At 38.1% G+C, this 18,347-nt stretch overlaps 1 protein-coding gene across 2 annotated transcripts in view; it reads right to left on the bottom strand.

The window, feature by feature from the left end:
- Positions 1 to 18,347, bottom strand: part of KPNA3 (karyopherin subunit alpha 3) — a 48,132-nt gene that overhangs the window by 17,384 nt on the left and 12,401 nt on the right. For both annotated transcript variants that reach the window (XM_032099721.1, XM_032099720.1), the window contains exons 2-6: positions 10,911 to 10,955; positions 2,302 to 2,391; positions 2,076 to 2,105; positions 1,934 to 1,986; positions 1,753 to 1,848 (exon numbers count right to left, since the gene is read on the bottom strand). In XM_032099721.1, coding sequence (XP_031955612.1) covers positions 1,753 to 1,848; positions 1,934 to 1,986; positions 2,076 to 2,105; positions 2,302 to 2,391; positions 10,911 to 10,955 — 314 coding nt within the window. The remainder of the gene's footprint in view (positions 1 to 1,752; positions 1,849 to 1,933; positions 1,987 to 2,075; positions 2,106 to 2,301; positions 2,392 to 10,910; positions 10,956 to 18,347) is intronic.

Raw genomic sequence — 18,347 nt, 5'->3', positions numbered from 1 at the left:
GATCAAGTGCAAGCTGGTATACTTGGATACAGACATTTTTCTGCTCCATCACAGACAGGGGAAAGATCTAGAATCAGTATGAAAAGACAGCAACACACCTTACTTATTAAATACAGATAAAATTAGTTACAAGTGTCATGAAAGCTGGGAGGATGTCTCTTCCAAGATATCTGCCAACCATTGTCTATGCCAACAGCAGTTTAGTGAAACAGTTTGCATGAAAACTGCTGTTCAAGCAAATACTGAAGGTTAAGAGTTCTACAAGCTACGAAACAGTTTACAGCCCATGGTCATTAGCACAACAGCAAATGTCTGGATTTAGGAAGAACAGAGAATATTTACTGTTAGGTGACTTTCATTTCCATGTTCTTTGTGTCTTTATCAGTCATGCTTAATATATAGCCATAGTACCTGCTTCTTTTAAACTTTTTTGTGTCTTAATTTCCAAAGCAATGTGAGGTTTTATTGAGGATGAGATTGCAAAAGAATTAAACAGGAGGTAAAAACAAATCATAGCTGTCAGCAGCTACCTACAAACCTTGAAATTTTAAGACCAAGTGCATTAAAATTCTAGTTTTATGCTAGTCCCTTTTTTCTTTCTCTTGTGATAAGCTTTCAAGTATAACATGAACAACAGCTTTAATGATTTGTTATGCAAAATCTTTTCAGAGTTTAACTCTATTAAGTATTATATTGCAATCACGATTAAAAGGACTGCTTAAAAACGTTGAGTTCAATTTTGAAAGACTTACTAAACATTTACAAAGGTAAATCATACAAAAACTAGCAGAAAATTCAAATTAAAGGAATTTTCAAAGCACTGAGCCATCTACTTCGAGAGCAGACATTCATGACCCAATTTAAAATGCTTTCCTGATTTGAACATTATTGTCAGCTGCCTTCTAAGCAACTGTTTTGTTTAACAAGCTAGAAAAAACCCCTCTACTCAGAGCTCGTATTTTTGCAGCCATCAAAATATACCAAAAATACCAAACCATATTTTTGAAGTTCCTAGCTCTCATAGCTACAGAAATAACATTGAAAATGGAAATATTACAAATACATTTATGTCAAAATCAAAGACAGGCTAAAATATTTACCTCAATTGTGTTAATCCCCATCTATTTGAATCAGGGGCTCATGCTTTGTTGAATATGGCACATTTTGTTTCTTACACATCATTAAATTCTTGCAACTACATGCTCAGTGTGCTCTACCTTCTTTACTGAAGCTCTTGTTTTCTAACAAAGACTCAGAGAGCATGCTCACCATGTTCTACCATCACATAAGAGAGCAGCAGAGAGCCAGAAGGAAACACACCTTGCAGTGAGAAGAAACCAGAAACTTAAGCTAATCATCTTAATGAAAAAGACAAATGTATTCTGGAAAAGACCAGGCATGTTCTCTGCCTTCATGCAAATACACGCAACAAGTCTGTGGCAGGTTTCTTAAAAACAGCTGGTAAAACGCTGAAGTATTGAAAACCAGTGAGAAATGTAGTAAGGTTTTCTCTCTCCATTAGCTGGATACGCTCAAACAAGCTCTAAAAAATTAAATGACATTTCAGTGGCAGAATAAATATTCCTGGAGAACTTATGATTTACCATAATGGAATGTGATCCACTGTGTCAGATTATATGGTGCTGAAATCCTCAGTTTCATTTCAAATAATGATTTTTTTTTTTTTGCGGGGGGGGGGGGGGGGGGGTGCACATTTCCAGTAACAGTGAACATTTTTAAAAGAATACTTACTTATCATCCCTTTCTAGGCATTTTACCAGAATTGGTAAAATTCCAGATTTTATTAAGTCATCAATAGGTGGATTTCTGTCACTGGATAGGAGTTTTCTGTCAAATTAAAAGCATAAGTAAGTAATTTTCATAATGAAAGATGTGTATAAATTATGTTTCTGTATCTTTATTTTTTTTTTACCTTGCAGCTTGGACAGCACTCAGTTGGATCACTGGGTTGTCACTTGTGGCATTCTGAAAAAATAATTAAAAAACACAGTAAAAATTTAAAATGCACAGAACACACCCCTCTTGTTTAAAAAAAAAAGTTAAATGTAACATACCTGCAGTATAGCTTCTAGTGTTACATTTTGCTTGAAAAGAAAAAAAAAGTGTTAGTAATTTTGCTGATAAATTATAGCCTTCTTATACATTTAATACAAGCAAACTTATTTTAACAGTGTATTAGTTCATAAATTTGCTTTCAAAATTTGTTTGCAAGACAACAGAATGCATTGTTTAGAGAAATCGCCAAAGTTTTAAAAATAATTCCAGAATCAAGGAACTTACTGCTTTGAAGTCAGCATCAACATCAGAGTCTTCTAAGCTTTCCTCTTGAGGAACATTTCTTTTTTTCAAAAGATGTTCATCTCTTTTGTTCTGTAAAGGAATGACAAAAAATAAAGCCACTTTTAATGCGTATTAATACAGGGTGGTGATACACAATGGACCCTTTGAACATGTAAGTAGAGATAAGGTTTCCTTTTTTTAAAGGTATTTGTAACTGCAAATAGAATTTGCAGTATTTCAGCTGTAAGAATCTCGCAGCTTGCTAATCAGACAGATCTACAACAATCCATGACATTTGAATTAATCAAAACTTACAGTCTGGGGATTGGTTTTCCAACAGACATTTACAATACTCATAAGCTCTGCATGACGTTAACATTTAGCCACACATAACATAAATTCTTTTTCAGTGTAGGATTATTTTTCAGCTAAACCTGTTTCAAAGCTCCCTGGTCACATTTATTTGCATCTTGTGTGTAAAGTAGCTTGCTCCATGCACACTGGCACTTGCAGTATTTCCTACTCATGCTGTTAGCCTAATTTCTGACTTAAAACAAGACACCCTCCAGTCTTAGCTCCGTTAAGGATTTACAGAAGAATAAAATTATCTTTCCAGTGGTACAGTACCCATTTAACATTTCATTTTAACATTCCCAATTTAACAAATTTGAAGACATAAAACTGTAATTTAAAAAGAAAGAAAAACAAATCATCAATTGTTTACACTTTTTTACAAATTTAAAATGCACTAGAAGTATTATACCAAAACTATGAAATGGTCTCTTCTAAATTTTAGACTTGATATTTTGTTTGGTATGTCTAGAGATACAAAGACAGAAGGGGCAATGGAAGATGATGACGCAGTATGTGTATCTGAACATCTTTTTATGTTTGGTTTTGCTTTTTCAACAAGCACATTAAGATTTCATTCTTTAATGATGCAAAATGTTGAAAAAGAGTAAGAGCCAGCTCTAACACCAAGAAGAAATCTAGCATGGTAGCAGGGAAAGGCAGGCTTTTCAGTCTCAAATTATCTGATAACCACAGTACTCACTAAAGAGATTTTATTATACCACACCTTGTTTGTAATACATAAAAAGCCTCTAAATAGAGTGATGTATTGAAGGGTCCCCAATATTTTATTATATGTTAAAAAAAACCAGCAGTCCTAGGACCAAAAATTTCTTGCTTACCTTTTAGACATCTTAAAAGAATTTAAAACAAGTTTCAAATCCTCCCAAGCAATACTTTTTTTTTTAACGATAAGACAATGCTAAAACAACAAACAAGCACCAGAATAACCCTTTAATGCGGAAGACAACATCCCACAGATTTAGCACAGTTTAATTTGAGTCAAGTTTTAAGTACAGAAACTAGATCCTCAAAGAGTGCACAAGACCACCTAGACTGGCTGTGGCAGCCTCTCCAGAGCCGTGCAGTAATGGCTGTATACATAGATCACATCCATACAGACAAGCACCACAGGCATTTTGTCAGCAACTGGATCTGGACAGGAGGAAGATGGAAGTGAGCAGGCAGTTAAATGCCGAGAAAGTAGCGCTGTGCAGATAAACTGCATCATACAGAACACAGTAACAGATGGATTCACCATAAAGACCTGTAATGTATTTACCCGATTTTCCCATAACAGACACTGAGCTGAACAAGAGCCTGGTTCTCTCCTATTCCATTAAGCCTTCTATACCTGCAGACACAACTATCCAATTCCTTTGGCAACCCGAGTGTACCTCAGAGAACACCTCCCAATGTTAATGTTAACCAAACTAAGTACAAGTAACAGTCCATGTTCCAAGGCCAAGATATTCCTCCCCCTTAAGAGACAGAGAGGAACTTCATGGGACATAACTGACTGCAGATTGACACTGCAGTTTCTGAGCACAGGCAACATCTTCAGGCTGTCAGTCACATGGTGCAATGGGCTCCAGAAAAAATTACCTCAGCCAAGGGAAGAAAGAAGAAGCAAGAATGTTCCTGTAGATACTCACTGTTTGCAGGTGGCTGGGCTGAAAAACAACTGTCAAGAACCAATACAGAGGTGCTTCCACAGCAGCCTGAGGCAGAGGCTAGTACTTACTGAGAAGTACTAAAAGTTTCTATTCTAATTAGCATTTCTTATAAAGTCAAAGCATTCATGAAACCTTCCAGTCCTAAACCGTGTTTCTAGGGCTATTTGAAACAGCTCTGTTCATCTGCAAGAGTCCAACCCCTGGACAGCTAAACTCCTCTCTCCAGTAATTTAACAAACCAATCACTCTCCTACATTAGGTAAAAGAAGATGAATTGCAGCCTGCTGTGGCCTTAAAATGCTTGTATTTTGACATACTGTAGCAAACCCAAAAAGGTTTTGCCTAAATCAAAGCACCAGCGTCTTCGGCAGGCTCCTGGGGTGAAAACAAAGACAAATGAGTGTACCTGGATACAGCTGTCCTGTTCAAAGCCTGGTGAGATAGCCCTTTCAAAGGTAGAGGCATCAGAGTAGAATCTCTGATGAAGGGTAAGACCTTGTCACAAACAAAATTCAGCAGGTCTCCTTCTAAAGTGATCTTCAACACTGCCTGAACCACGTGTTCTATGTACAGTAAGTATGAAAGTTCATAAACAGCTGTTGACTGCTGGTTATAAGCATTGCCAACTTTATGGTAGAGATCCCCCCACAGCAGCCTACAAAGGTTTCCATACAAACAAAAGCATTGGCAAACATGCCAAATTAATAGATAACAGTAATGATACCAGGAGTGCACTTTCTCGTCCAGTTTTAATGACAGATGCCCATCATTTGCTTCATCAACAGTGGGATGGTCAAGCTCCATGAAGAGGAAGAGGAAGTTATGCAAGTCCTGCAGATCCTGGTACTTCTTTTGTTTATCTTCTTGGAAGATGGCCACAGGATTGAAAAAAAAATGTATACCAATGCAAGCAAGTTTCAAATGTTCAAAAACATGATTAACAGAAGACTCCTTATGGGTAAAGAGAACATCCAACAAGCTCAGTGCTGCACTGCACTTAGTACTATGGGACATGGCCAATGGGATGCTCTAATGGAACTGTGAAGGGTGTCAAATAGGAATTTCTACGTATTTTTCAGCACTGGACATGCAGGAAAACTCTATGAAGAATGTCAACTGTTATGAGGCTTCAAGATTAAAAGGGAAAAGAAATAAACAAGAAAATCTTTGCCCGCAGGTAACAAATACCATTACAAAGTGTTTCTTCCGGTCAGGGGAAAGTTTAGGAGCTCAGTAGCCAGTCAAAGTTCTTGTGGCACAAACTTAAGATAATTATGTTTCAGTCTTCTGAGGACCAAAAGCAGAACTTCAAGAACATCTCAACATCAGGAACTGAAGTTCCTAATGCTAGCCAGTATTACATATACTCACAGATGACAACAAGTAGCTCTTCCCCTTACAACTACATCCAAGGAAAGACTGAGGGATCAAGCCAGTGATGGAGGCAGATTCAGGTTTTCTGGACATCTCTTTTAAGCTACCACTGTGACAGGCTGAGCTGAACTGCTAGGCTTTACTTACACATAATCTCCAATTTTGGTTTTAGAAGGTGAGAGTACCTGTCATGGTGCATCATAAAAAAAAAAAGAAAATGCCTACCACTCTAACCTCATCATGTTAAAGGGATGCTCTGAAAACTTCTTCTGAATATCCTTTTAATGAAAGTTTTCTTAGGTGGGCTATGTAGCCTAAGTGAGCCTTTACTAACAGCTCTTGGATATGAATCTGGGGAAAGAGTTAACTTATTTAATGGTTTGGAAAGGACCATTAGTTGTCTCTACTTACTGTCTTAGAATTCATTAACGCCTAGAGAGATTTTAAAAAACCCTGTAGAACTGTAAGAAAGGTGAACGGGTCAATTTGATGATTCTACAATCCACGGATACGAGGCCACTTGCATGCAAAGGCAGTTAGATTCCAAGATTCTTCTTCAGATAAAGCACATAGCTACAGATACACAGTTAGGAGACGTAGGCAACGTTTCTACATTTGAGTTTGCTAATTCCCCTTTGTCACAACAGTGAGCAATCACAATGTTCCTGTTTGGTTAGTGCTTATCTGTCTCAGAAGAGGAGCAGATTGACTAAAAATAAGTAAACACCAGTGTATGGCCTAAGCCCTAAGCACGGATTGCAAAGATTGAGGCCTCTTAATTCAGGGAACAGCATGGTCTCACCAAAATGGATTCAAGCAAGCCTCCAAAGAATTTCTTCAGAGCCCTTTTCAACTAAGCCTCTAAAAGAATCCATTAGGAATGTAATTTTCCTCTTAGGGTTATTTTTTTAAAATGAATCAGTTGAGACAAGTAAATGCAAATTCTTTTCCAAGAATTTGTGCTACTAACACTTGATAGGGAAACTTCCAGACAAACATACTAATAGTGATTCGGTGTCCCTGTCGTTGTAGTCATTCTTGGAACTGGTAGACTTATATTGTGTACTAAAATATGTTCTTTACAGTGTTAAAAAGCTATACATACATACTGAACTGGAAAAGACACGTAACTGATGCAAGTTTTACTATCCTGAAACTGAAGATTTTTTCCTTTTGGATTTTCAGACTTACTGAGAATCAGAAAAAGGTTTTTCCCACCCAAGCACTCCTAGCAACATGAAGACACACTCCCCTCTTCAAGGACTCTTCTACTTTATTTAGGAGCTACCACGGACATATGCAATCTTATTTAAGCAAGATCAGAGTAGAAACAAGGACAGTATGCCAGGGAAAGAGGTAAAAAAAAGACTTATGCCCATGACTCTTTAATCCACCACTTATTTAGCAAATAATTGCTTTGCCTTGCACCAAACTTAATTGGCAATTAGAGCTTTCATGAGCTCATGTCTATGAGCTCTCAGGGGCAGCTGAGTTTGCCAAGAAAGCCAAAAATAAACCTTGTGTGAGATCGTGGAAGTTCTTAGGATTCCAGTTAGCAGGCCAGTATCCTGTGTTTCTGCTGAGGTTAGGAGTGCTAAGGCTTCCTTTGAAGGGTGACATCTAACTCAATGACCGTATCATTGACCTGGCTAAGGACTACCCTTCTTTAGGCACACTAGTGGCCCAAGTCAAACTTCATCCTCAAAGAAAGCCAAGCACCCAGAATCAAAGGATCTCTCAGAGCAATGGAGTTACAGGATTCCTTCAGATATAGAACCTTAAACTGAATCCTAACCATTGCTCATCCACCCTACATCCCTTTAGATTGAGACTAAGCCAATTAATTCCAGGGTTCCTGTTACTAACAGAGCAGCCTTCAGGTTTCTGTGATGCTGAAACCAAGTGATAAACACTCTTAATCAGACTTCACCAAGACACTACACTGAAAAGTTCTGTATTCTATATCCTGATGCAGTCTCCATCACCAAAACTGACACTGTTATCTTGTCTGTCAGGTAAGGGAGATGGCTACTGTTTAAGGTCTCAGGCCTGCTGGCTGTACAAACAACAAACAGAGACCAAGACTATCTTTCCAGAAATGTAGCAGATCCATTCTCAAAATGCAAAGAACACAAAGCCAACATGGAATCAGTACAAGGGCATCTGACCATCAGGAGTGTCATCTGACTGGCTCATGATGCCAACCCATGCCTCAACCTGGAATCTGCCAGACTACTGCTACCCTTTCATGCCAGACAGCTTTGTTAACCTTTGTTAATTAAATTCCTAAGCAAACAATAAATGATTGGGAAATAAACGGGAAGAAGAATAGTTTCTTCCTGAATAAGAGTTGTGGTGTGAAGATAGTGAATAGAGATAATATATTCTTGAAACACAATGTGTTGCAAATGCACCTTGATGTCTGTAATTTCAAGAGAATAAACACCTCACACTGATGCACGCAGAAATTGTTTACTACTGTTCAAAGCCACGATTTTTTATTTATTCCATCTTACTAAACAGAGATGTGAGCAACTTCATTAGATCCATTCATTTAATATTTATATCCACATTGAATCAAAAGACAAACCCATGACTATGTAGTGCTTCAACTGTACAGATCAAGAATATACTCAATTTGTCTCTTTTCTTCAAAGCCAGGTGTACATGCAGCATCTGGGTAGCTGCAATGAAGAGAAGATAGCCCTTTGCTTTGAAGAGGCACCAGTGGATTACTAAGGTCATGCCAACAAATTTCCTGAATTTGGCATACTCATGCTAGAGTAGCAGTGTTAACTGTAAAGATAAAGACTGAAGCAATGATATTACAACTTATCCTGGAACTTGATAAAACACATCCCTCAACATTTCAGTCTCAATTCCATACCAGAAGCAATGCTACAGAATCTCATCTGCCACAGAGCTCCCACAGCAAACCAGCTGCCCACCAGCACCACCTGAGCTGACACATGCTAAATTTATTATTAAAGCAGATTTCTTCTGGTCTCTGCAGTGAAGATTTTCAACCAACACTCCAGAAGAACGCCACTTCCTGCATTTAAGAGTGCTGCAGCTGCTGTTCACTCTTCATTTACAGTCTGACCTACATCCATGCTCAGGCTTCTCCTCTAAACGTGTAACTGATCTTTGCGTGTGCAATTTTCAGTGAGAAGTCACTGGCAGCTCATAGGCTTCCTCTCGTTTTCACTCACATATTACTGGCACATGGAGGATTCCTTCCACACAGAACAATCCCTTGCCTTAAGTGTCTGACTTGCTCCCCACCACGCTTCTGTAATAAACTGGCCTTGAAATTGTGACCTGTTACAAAACACAATTTTAAGAATTAAATTAAAATTAAAACTCTCACTTTGCACTGCAAAGCCCTCTCCAAAGACTGCACTGGAATACTCACATTCCAGCTCAATTTAACAAGATGTATAAGGATATGCTGCATTAGTTAAGCCATCTTTTACAGCTCTGCTTTGCTAGCAGGCACAGGCTGCCCAAGTGCTATGAATGACTCCTTCCAGTACAGATTTCAGAGTTATACAGCAAGTTTTACACCAGTTCTGAACAAACAGGGCCTCTAACATGTCAGCATAAACTTTCATTGCTGATCATTTTCCAGTCATCTGCATTAAATTATTTGACAAATTATTATAGTCTCAGAATGAATCTTAGAAATATTTACTTTTTATAATATAATGAGATAGAGAAGTTTTTCTGCAAGACCTGAAAAAACAAAGTATCTTTTTTTCAAGAGGAACAGAAGGATCCCAGGAAAATACTAGCACAAGATTTTTTGGTTGGTCCTACACAATCAGGTGATAAGTGCAGACAAAATTTCTCAAAAACAAGTCAAGCTGATTTCTATCAACATAATTTATATTTACAAACCCTTCACTTTGATTCCAGCAAGGATTTTGTCTTCTCAGTTTGGAAATAATGAAAAAAAAAAATTGATGGAATTCGGTGGGTGTGCACTCCTAAGCAAGCACCACTCAAACTGTCAAGGATTCAACTGGCAAACTGGAGATAAGCATCAAATGGGAGATCAAAAGGAGCTTGGTCTATACCCAGAATATTCAAACCAAACACTTATGAGGTCTTTAATGAAAGTAATAGAAAATACAGGTTATGCCAAGCTGGAGAGGTCCTGAAACATACTGGGGAACAGAATGGGAAAGCCTGGAAAAAGGAAATGTAATTCAGAAGTCAATTGTAAAAAAAATTAAAATCTGCATTTATTTAACCATGCAAACAAAACAAACAACTACATTTGCTTTGTGGCACTCTAAGAAGTGTACAAAGGATATAACGGATCACAGACTGTGTGCCTGTCAACAACATACTCAATATCAAGAGGAATACTGTGTAAGAGTTGTTTTTCACTGTTCCATTTAAACCTCAGCTGCAGCCTGCATCCTTTCAGATTTCCACACTTCCAGGAAAATACAGGCAATTTGGATCTGAGGAGCAGCAACAAGTCAAATCTAGGAAAGAGAATGTTCAAGAAAAGGGTGAAGAACTGAAGATGTCTCAACAGGATAAAGCTAAAGGGGCCAGTATGAAGTCCTCAAATACACTGAAGGTACCCAAGGGCAGACAGAAGTTTTCCCATTCTCTTAGCTTGTAAAACATCCCTTAGGAGCAAGTCTTTGAGGTGCCTAGAAAGGCTGTTGGAAGAGTTATTAATGACAAGGGTGTAACAAATGCTCTAATTAGGCAGAGCAGTGAACAAGATCAGCTCTCATACTCGTGATCTTCCCAGCCATACTGACATTTACCCAATATAGCCAAAATCTGACCCCCAAATTAACTCCCTTTACAGCATGGAAGCAATAATTTTCAGAAAACAAAATAAAAGAACAACCTCTCTTTCTAAATGCAAAAACTCTCCCTTTTTCCATTCAGAGATTTTAAACATTTGAACAGCTGACAGCTCCACTATAATAACTTGTATAGAAACTGAAAATAGATTATTTCCAAGTGATACACTGGAGTGAAGTAGTACTGCTCTTTTGTACTGAGCTTCGCAAATTGGAGAAGAAAACTAAATTAGAATCCACAGTTAGTATTTAACAAGTTTACACCTTTTCTATGTAAGTTTGGGGCTATAAAGCAAAGCTTATGGAAAAATATTTAGTTAAGACACCAGACCACTGTTAGCAAAGTAACACAACTGATAAACAAAAGCAGACTCACCTTCCGCAATTCAATTGTAACTTCATTTCTGTGTCTTCTCATAGTCTGTAAATGAAAAAAAACCCAAATCATTTGTATGTCAAGAAAGTAGTATTCTGTTTTGGAATCAGCTGTTTCTAAGTAAAAAGTGCAGTTATTCATCAAAAAGACATGGAAAATTGTGCATAATTTATAACTCAATTTTTCCTATGAGGATGCACATGTTTTTTGTGATGTTTTGCTTGGGTTGGGTTTTTTTGTTTGGTTGGTTTGTTCCCTTTTTTCTTTTTTTTTTGATTATACACCTTACAAAAAGCTGTGTCGCAAACCAGAAGTAGTATCACAAAGGTACAAAATATTGACTTTCCCATGGAGTTTCACTAGAATGATTCTCCAGATGTTTTCACTGAAATGATTCTCCACGTGTTTATATGTGCAGACCACAGGCAGCAGTAAATCCAGGTTAGACAATCTCATGCTCCCATATAATCATATTCACAACCCAAACATATAACCTATACCAGTTCTCTGGCTAAAATCAGAAGATGACTGTGCAACAAGACCGATCAGGCTTGTGGAAAGAGAAAACAAAGTAGTACAGTGGTACTGAGACTCCTTAGGATCTATAGCCTAAACACTGCAAACCAGCCTGTGAGCATCTCAGCTCCTTAAAGATACTGGGCACTCAGAACGCATTCCTGACAATGCTGCTACACCTCTTAGCTAAGAGAGACCAGAAGAATGAAGAAGAATTTTAGCCTACTGAAGGCAATCTCCCTAGGTTCATTTAACAATCAGTAGAAAAGACATGTACCATCAGAATGCAATTCAAAGGAGAACAGGACTGGATGACTGCTGGCAGTTCCAGCGAGATCACCCACACTAACTAAAATTAGCCTTTTAAAATACTTTCTATGTCCTAACCTTGCTACTGACCTTCACTGCCACTATCATGTTCCTTTTGAGTTAGGGCAAATAACTCCCTGACAAAAAAGTACCAGTGAAGACCAGCAGTATACAGCAAACACCAGCACTCCCCATCAGCCATCTATGAAAATATCAAACATGCTAAAGATGAAACACAGGTAGAAGAAATTAGCAGATTTCACACCATGAATATATACAGGACATAGATGCAACAGCTTCACTGTTCTCAACCAGTTTGCATAGCAGTACTCATTTCATAGAATCATTGAAAGGTTTGGGTTGGAAGGGACCTTAAAGATCTTCTGGTTCCAACATCCCTGCCATGGGCATTCACTAGATCAGGTTGCTCAGAGCCCCATCAGCTTGAACACTGCCAGGGATGGGGCATCAACAACTTCTCATCAACAACTGCCTATGTCTCACCACTTCCTCAGTGAAGAATTTCTTCTTGACATCTAATCTAAACCTACTCTCTTTCAGTTTAAAAACATTGTCCCTTGTCCTGTCACTATCTGTCTGTATAAAAACCCTCTCTCCCTTCTTTTTATAAGCCCCCTTAAGGTACTGGAAGGCTGCAGTAAGATCTCCCTGAAGCTGTCTCTTCTCCATTCTGAAATTCAGTATCTTGGGTTCACTCAAGAGTAAAGAAGGCTTGTCTTCCTGCCCACTGCTTGATTAACCAGCTCATTAATGTAAACATGGACAAAATTCTCCTTTTACATCTACAAGATTGAACTCTACTACTTTAAACAAAGCAAGTCCTCACTACAGTAAGAGAACACCAGCACTACAGCATCTATCAGAACTGCACATATTTCCCCTCCTCATCATTTTGGTAAACATTTGATACTTGTGACCATCTGAGCCTGCTGCAACAGCCCAGTATGATAAGGACTGGATAGCTGGGGAATGGGAGGGCATCAGGTAGGTTCATTTATCTGAACAAATGAAGAACACATCAAGTCATCAGATGCAACTAGCAAGACCAGTCATTCAAATTTCTTGTTCTATTAGAACTTTATATTGGAATAATCTTAATAAACATGTCAAATTTAAGGACATTATATAGCCTTAAGTTTTTCAACACTTCTTCCCCATGACAGCTGTCTACCAGTACTTAAGCAGGATACAAGAGAGCTGGAGAGGGACATTTTACCAGAGCATGGAGTGACAGGACAAAGGGGAATGGCTTTAAACTGAAAGAGGGCAGGTTTAGACTAGATACTAGGAGAAATTCTTTACTGTGAGGGTGGTAAGGCACTGGCACAGGCTTCCCAGAAAAGCTGTGGATATTCCAAACCTAAAGCGTTCAAGACCAAGGTGGATGAGGCTTTGAGCAACCTGGTCTTGTGGAAGGTGTCCTTGTCCATGGCGGGAGGGTTAGAACTAGATCTCTACCGCTCCTTTCAACTCACATCACTCTATGATTCTGTAACTCAGCATTTCAATAAAAAAATGTAGTTAATGCTGTAAAGTCTCCTTTTCTTGATCATTCTGTGTTCTAGACATCAAAACTCTACTGAACTTATCACTAGCAACGCCACCCCACCTTCCCTTAATATCTTGTATTTTATTCCTACTTATGTTAAATTTTAAGGCATACCCCATCATAATCAGTCAACTGAGTGTCCACTAGAATTTCCCTCTCCAAAATCCAATACTGTATGTGCTGAATTTGAAGTCTCAGTGATTTAACTGATGCAAGGCACAATTTACTTTTAGATTTGCTCCCCACTTACAACTGACTCATTTATCTATGCAATAATACTCTAGAACACTTATACCAAACAGAAAAATCAGACGAAATCTGAAGCTCCTTGGGAGACAACAATAAGATTTATCACTTAACACTCTTTTGGAAGCAGGGCAGATTTAAGGAACACTATATGCTGTGCTGAACAGTTCAGCAGCTTGATATTTTTGGTTTAGAAAAAAACCAAATACAGTGCAGTCCCAGGGCAAGGCATTACTACTCATTTCGTCAATTTACTCTAAAACCTTCTCTAACAATGCTTTGACTAAAGACAGTTACTCAGAGTCAGCCATCCATAAAGTCTCTGCTGGGAAGACTCTAAGCTTTCTAAGGGCAAATAATTCACTCAGATTTTCCATTAGGATTTTATCTTTGTTTCATACTTCCATTACTTCAGCCCCTCTGATCTTACCCTATTACAGCTCTGTCCCAATATTTTTTTACCTTTTTTTTTGTTTTTTATCAAGCTGATCTTCAAAATATTTCACTACTCCATTATAGTTTTCACATTTAATGTGCAAGAATCTCCCATCTTTTCCTCATTTAGAAAGCTACCACTCTTTAGAAAGATCCATAAAAAAGGTTATCACCTCTACACACATTTTTGCTGACCAGTACCATAGATCTTCTGAGCTCTAATACTCTTAAGGCAATCTCCATAGTAGCTGAGTTTTATCCTTTTAGCTGTTCTTTTGTATTTCCTTTTAAACTTACTATGACTGTTTTATCTTTTAAAGCAGCTCTGGTACATTTTCTTTTTACCTTCCTCCTTTAAAAGGCAGGACAGGCAGTACCCACCACTAAGTCCAGTGCTGCCTCTCCATTCACAGAGCAAGTAGGTTGTTAACTGGGATATCACTCAGTCTTAACTCCATGGAACCAATGAGTGTTATCTAACTTCCCACTAAACTAAGGGTTCTCAGTCTTACAGAGTCTCCTGATGGCATAGGATCTTTAAAAGAAAAATCTGTTTGTCAGGGTCATTAGGATCATCCAAGAATCAGTGATACAATGTTGGGGCTAGAGTCTTCCTACAAGCATATGGGACTGAAATTCCCAAAGAGTCTGTGGAGCATTCTGGCAGTTAAACCTGGTTGCCACAGCTGGGACATGATCAGTGCTCCTTGCTTGAAGTCTGCTGACACTATTTCTAACCTGACACTTTATGTCCCTGACATATGAGATGAACATTGCATATGAATGTATTTAAGACCACAGATTCTACTTCATTCATACTTGACAATTGTGGCAATTATAGACTGTACATAAAATAACACATGAATGCACTTCACATTGGCTTGATTACCTAGTTTTATTCATGATTCTTACTGAGGATTTCTCCAGACTGTTGCCCAGGTTGATTTTCTCCTCTTTACCATTGGAGCTGATACACTAGTGACAGACTGCTCTATGATACGACTCTGAATGTCCACAATTTAGTCATCTTTGCCATGAAAGACCTAGAGCATGTTTCAACTTCATCTGATTACACAAAATGCAGGTATACATATAGCACTATATTCTGGATACTCTTGCTGGACTTTCGGAAGCCTTATTTTAAAACTTGCAGATCAAAAGGCAAAATTTCTAATCTTATCTGGTGGGGTGAGGTGGGAAGAGTGGGACAGGATAGGACAGGAAGACTGGCAAAGCCCAGATTTTATTCCCCAAAAAACAGACTTAAATGATACAGAAAATTTTTTGTCCTGATTTGGCATTTCTTGAAAGGAAAGTATTTAAAGCTTGTGTTTCAGATGAACCATTTTAGAAATACAGCAGGTCATCAGCACCTTCCTACAGCCTCAGAAGAAGCACACGTATTATAATGTAATAGCATATAAAAGAAGCAGTTTTAACCAGCACTGCTAGCCTCCCTTCAAGGAATCATTACCACTGTAAGCAGAATAACACACTAACACAACCTGCAAGACCCAGCATGTAGGGAAGAGACAGGCACTTACAATAGATTTACACAGTAGTAGAAAGGCTAAACATTTTCCCCAGCTAATACAGGTCAGATAAAACAGAGAGAAGAGACAATATTATTCTGCAACTTAAGCCAGGATTCATACCCAGCTTCCAGGCTGGGAGGACATCTGCTAAAGTCTATAGATACCGCACCAGTTGAAGCCTAGCAAGAGGTTAAGAATGGATCTAATACAGGGTTTGACATCCACAGCTTCTGACTATGGTCACTTCTCAGCATAATGTACTCAAACAAGTAACTTCATGGAACACTGAAACAGCACATCTCAACACCCCCAAGCCAAAGCTGAACTGTTTCACTGAATAATAAAAAATACAGACTCCAAATCTCAGAAAGGGAAAACATGGCATAGGCAAAATCCTACAAATCACAAAAACGATGACAGCTGCAGAATCTGAACCATGAGGACACTCCTAAACACAAGGTGTTAATGCACCATGCACGAAGTGCAAACAGTAAAAATGAGTAACTACCAGGCAGAATGTACTATTAAGAAACAAGAACACAACACTTACCAAGCCGTGCTACAACATTACATTTCAGTTGTTATACATGACTCAAGTCAGACTTAAGTCCACAAGGCTTTTGTAGCAAGAGATTTCTTCTCCCCAGTTCACCATATGTAAGGAGCAATTACTTACCAGTGTGTTTGACAGGCTGACATAACCACACTAATGCACCAAGTACTGTAAGTCTTGTTACGAGTCAAAAGTAGATGTTGAGCAGTATTTCTAATTTCAAGTTCCTCATCACTTTGTTATTGTATAAAATAAAGCATAAACCTCACCCCCAAAAGATGCTAGATGTTTTTAGATAAATAAGTGTTTCACTTCTACCCTGAATTTCTGAATATTCTCCCAACATCAGATACAAAGAGTTACATAAGAAGAATCTCTCCCTAACACCTTCCACTTGAAGGAAAAGTAATTCCTAGTTCCCTCAAATCTGAAAATAATTTCATATGCCAAAGAAGAAAATTACTGTACACATTAGGGCTGCTGTGTTAAGGGCTGCAAGGGAACTTTGTTTCACTGTGATACAAAACACAAAACTACTAAGCTGACAAAAGACAAGAGACTTAAGAGACACTAGACCTTGGAGGAAAAAAAAAAAGAGGAAAAGAATGCCACGGTCCCTGTAAAACTGCCTTTGACACACTCAGAAGGCAGAAGCAACACAGAATACAGCTGCTCTCATCGGATCAGTGTTTCAGATCTCTCAACAAGGGTGGTAGGTCTCTCAACAAGAAGATGACAACAAACTCAAAAGTTCAGTTTCAGCCACCTGTGGCAAAGGGAAATGCCCTCCTTATTTTTCAGTTGATATTTGTTTTATGACAGAACACAAAACTGCATAAAACTCTTGATACCAAAAAGCAACGGCCTCTGAAACTCTGAATTATCAGCACAAGCTGTATCACCAGCACATTCAAAGAATTATTTTTCAGTGACTAAATATTTGGAAACCTTTCACTGAACCACACATGCCTCACCAGTACCATTCATGAAACTGCATGTGAAGGTGCATAGGATTACATGTTAAAGAGTCAATACCACTGCTGTCACACTGCCACTTGGTGCCTTACCATGGCCATGCAAACCTTTCAGGAAAAAAAAACAAGGATTACTTTGAAGTGTTGAATAACATTGAGATTCTAAGGAGGTAAGTCTAACAAGCTTTTCGAGCCTTTGTTTAACATAAAAAACATTTAACTGTATAATAAATACATTAAACTACCTGAAAAGGCAACCCATATAGCTTCTGTAAACTAAATAAAACCCCAAAAAACCCAAAACCAATCAGCTGTACTTGTACATGAGAACAAGATAAGACTTTTCAAAATCCTCTGTAGCAAACACATAATGTAGTGTGCTGTACCAGAGTGAGGGGGAACGAAAACCTAAACAACCCCAAACCCTACTACAGTTATACAAGGCTACAGGAAAAAAAAAAAATTCAAGCTAATTCAAAAGGCCAAGAATCACACCTTAGACAAAGCAGTCGGAATTGTCTTCCATTTATGAAAGACTGATTTAAAACAATGTTATTACTCTTAGCAAGCTCAATCTCATTCATAAGTTAGTATCAAAACTACTCTTAGGGTTTCTGTTAATTTTAAGTTTCTACTTCATATCTAAAAATCAATCTTGATTGATTACAAACACTTTGAAGTCCCTTAAGCATATCACTTTTGGACTCATGGAATTCTGGACACTTGGTAAGATTACTTCATCCCCAGTTACAGTACAAATCAGCAAGCCAAAACCATTTAAATGTGTGGATGATACAACTAGTCAGAAGCTCAGGTCATTACATTTCATTTTGTATGCTGGGATACAGAATCCTTGAAATTAAAAATTAAGTTTAATGTACAAGATGCTTAATAATGTACATTCTCTGCACAGAAAAAATAATCAAATGCTGCAACAGTAAGTGGTATGAATTTTAATTTTAACTACTTTTAGCTATACCAATTGTGTCAGAAGGAAGATTAAAGCATAACCAGCATTTAACAACTAAAAATCTACCTACCATTGTAACAACAAGATAAAGAGAGCTCAGTGTGGTGCTCATCCTGAGTATCCACCTCATTAAGTGGGATACCTCAGCAGTGTCATCTTTTAATCAACACATTTAGACCACTTCCACTACAACTTGAGCAAGCAAGTCCACAAAACATCAGAAATGAAGAGGCAAGAAACAGATGTTTATGTCCAACCAGCACATCAATACTGCCAGCTGCCCCACAACCAGCTAGCTGACTACCCCCACTCTCCTGCAGGCTGGCCAG

Source organism: Corvus moneduloides, chromosome 2, assembly GCF_009650955.1.
Source record: "Corvus moneduloides isolate bCorMon1 chromosome 2, bCorMon1.pri, whole genome shotgun sequence".
Lineage (NCBI taxonomy): Eukaryota > Metazoa > Chordata > Aves > Passeriformes > Corvidae > Corvus > Corvus moneduloides.
This window is presented reverse-complemented; position numbering and strand designations above follow the sequence as displayed.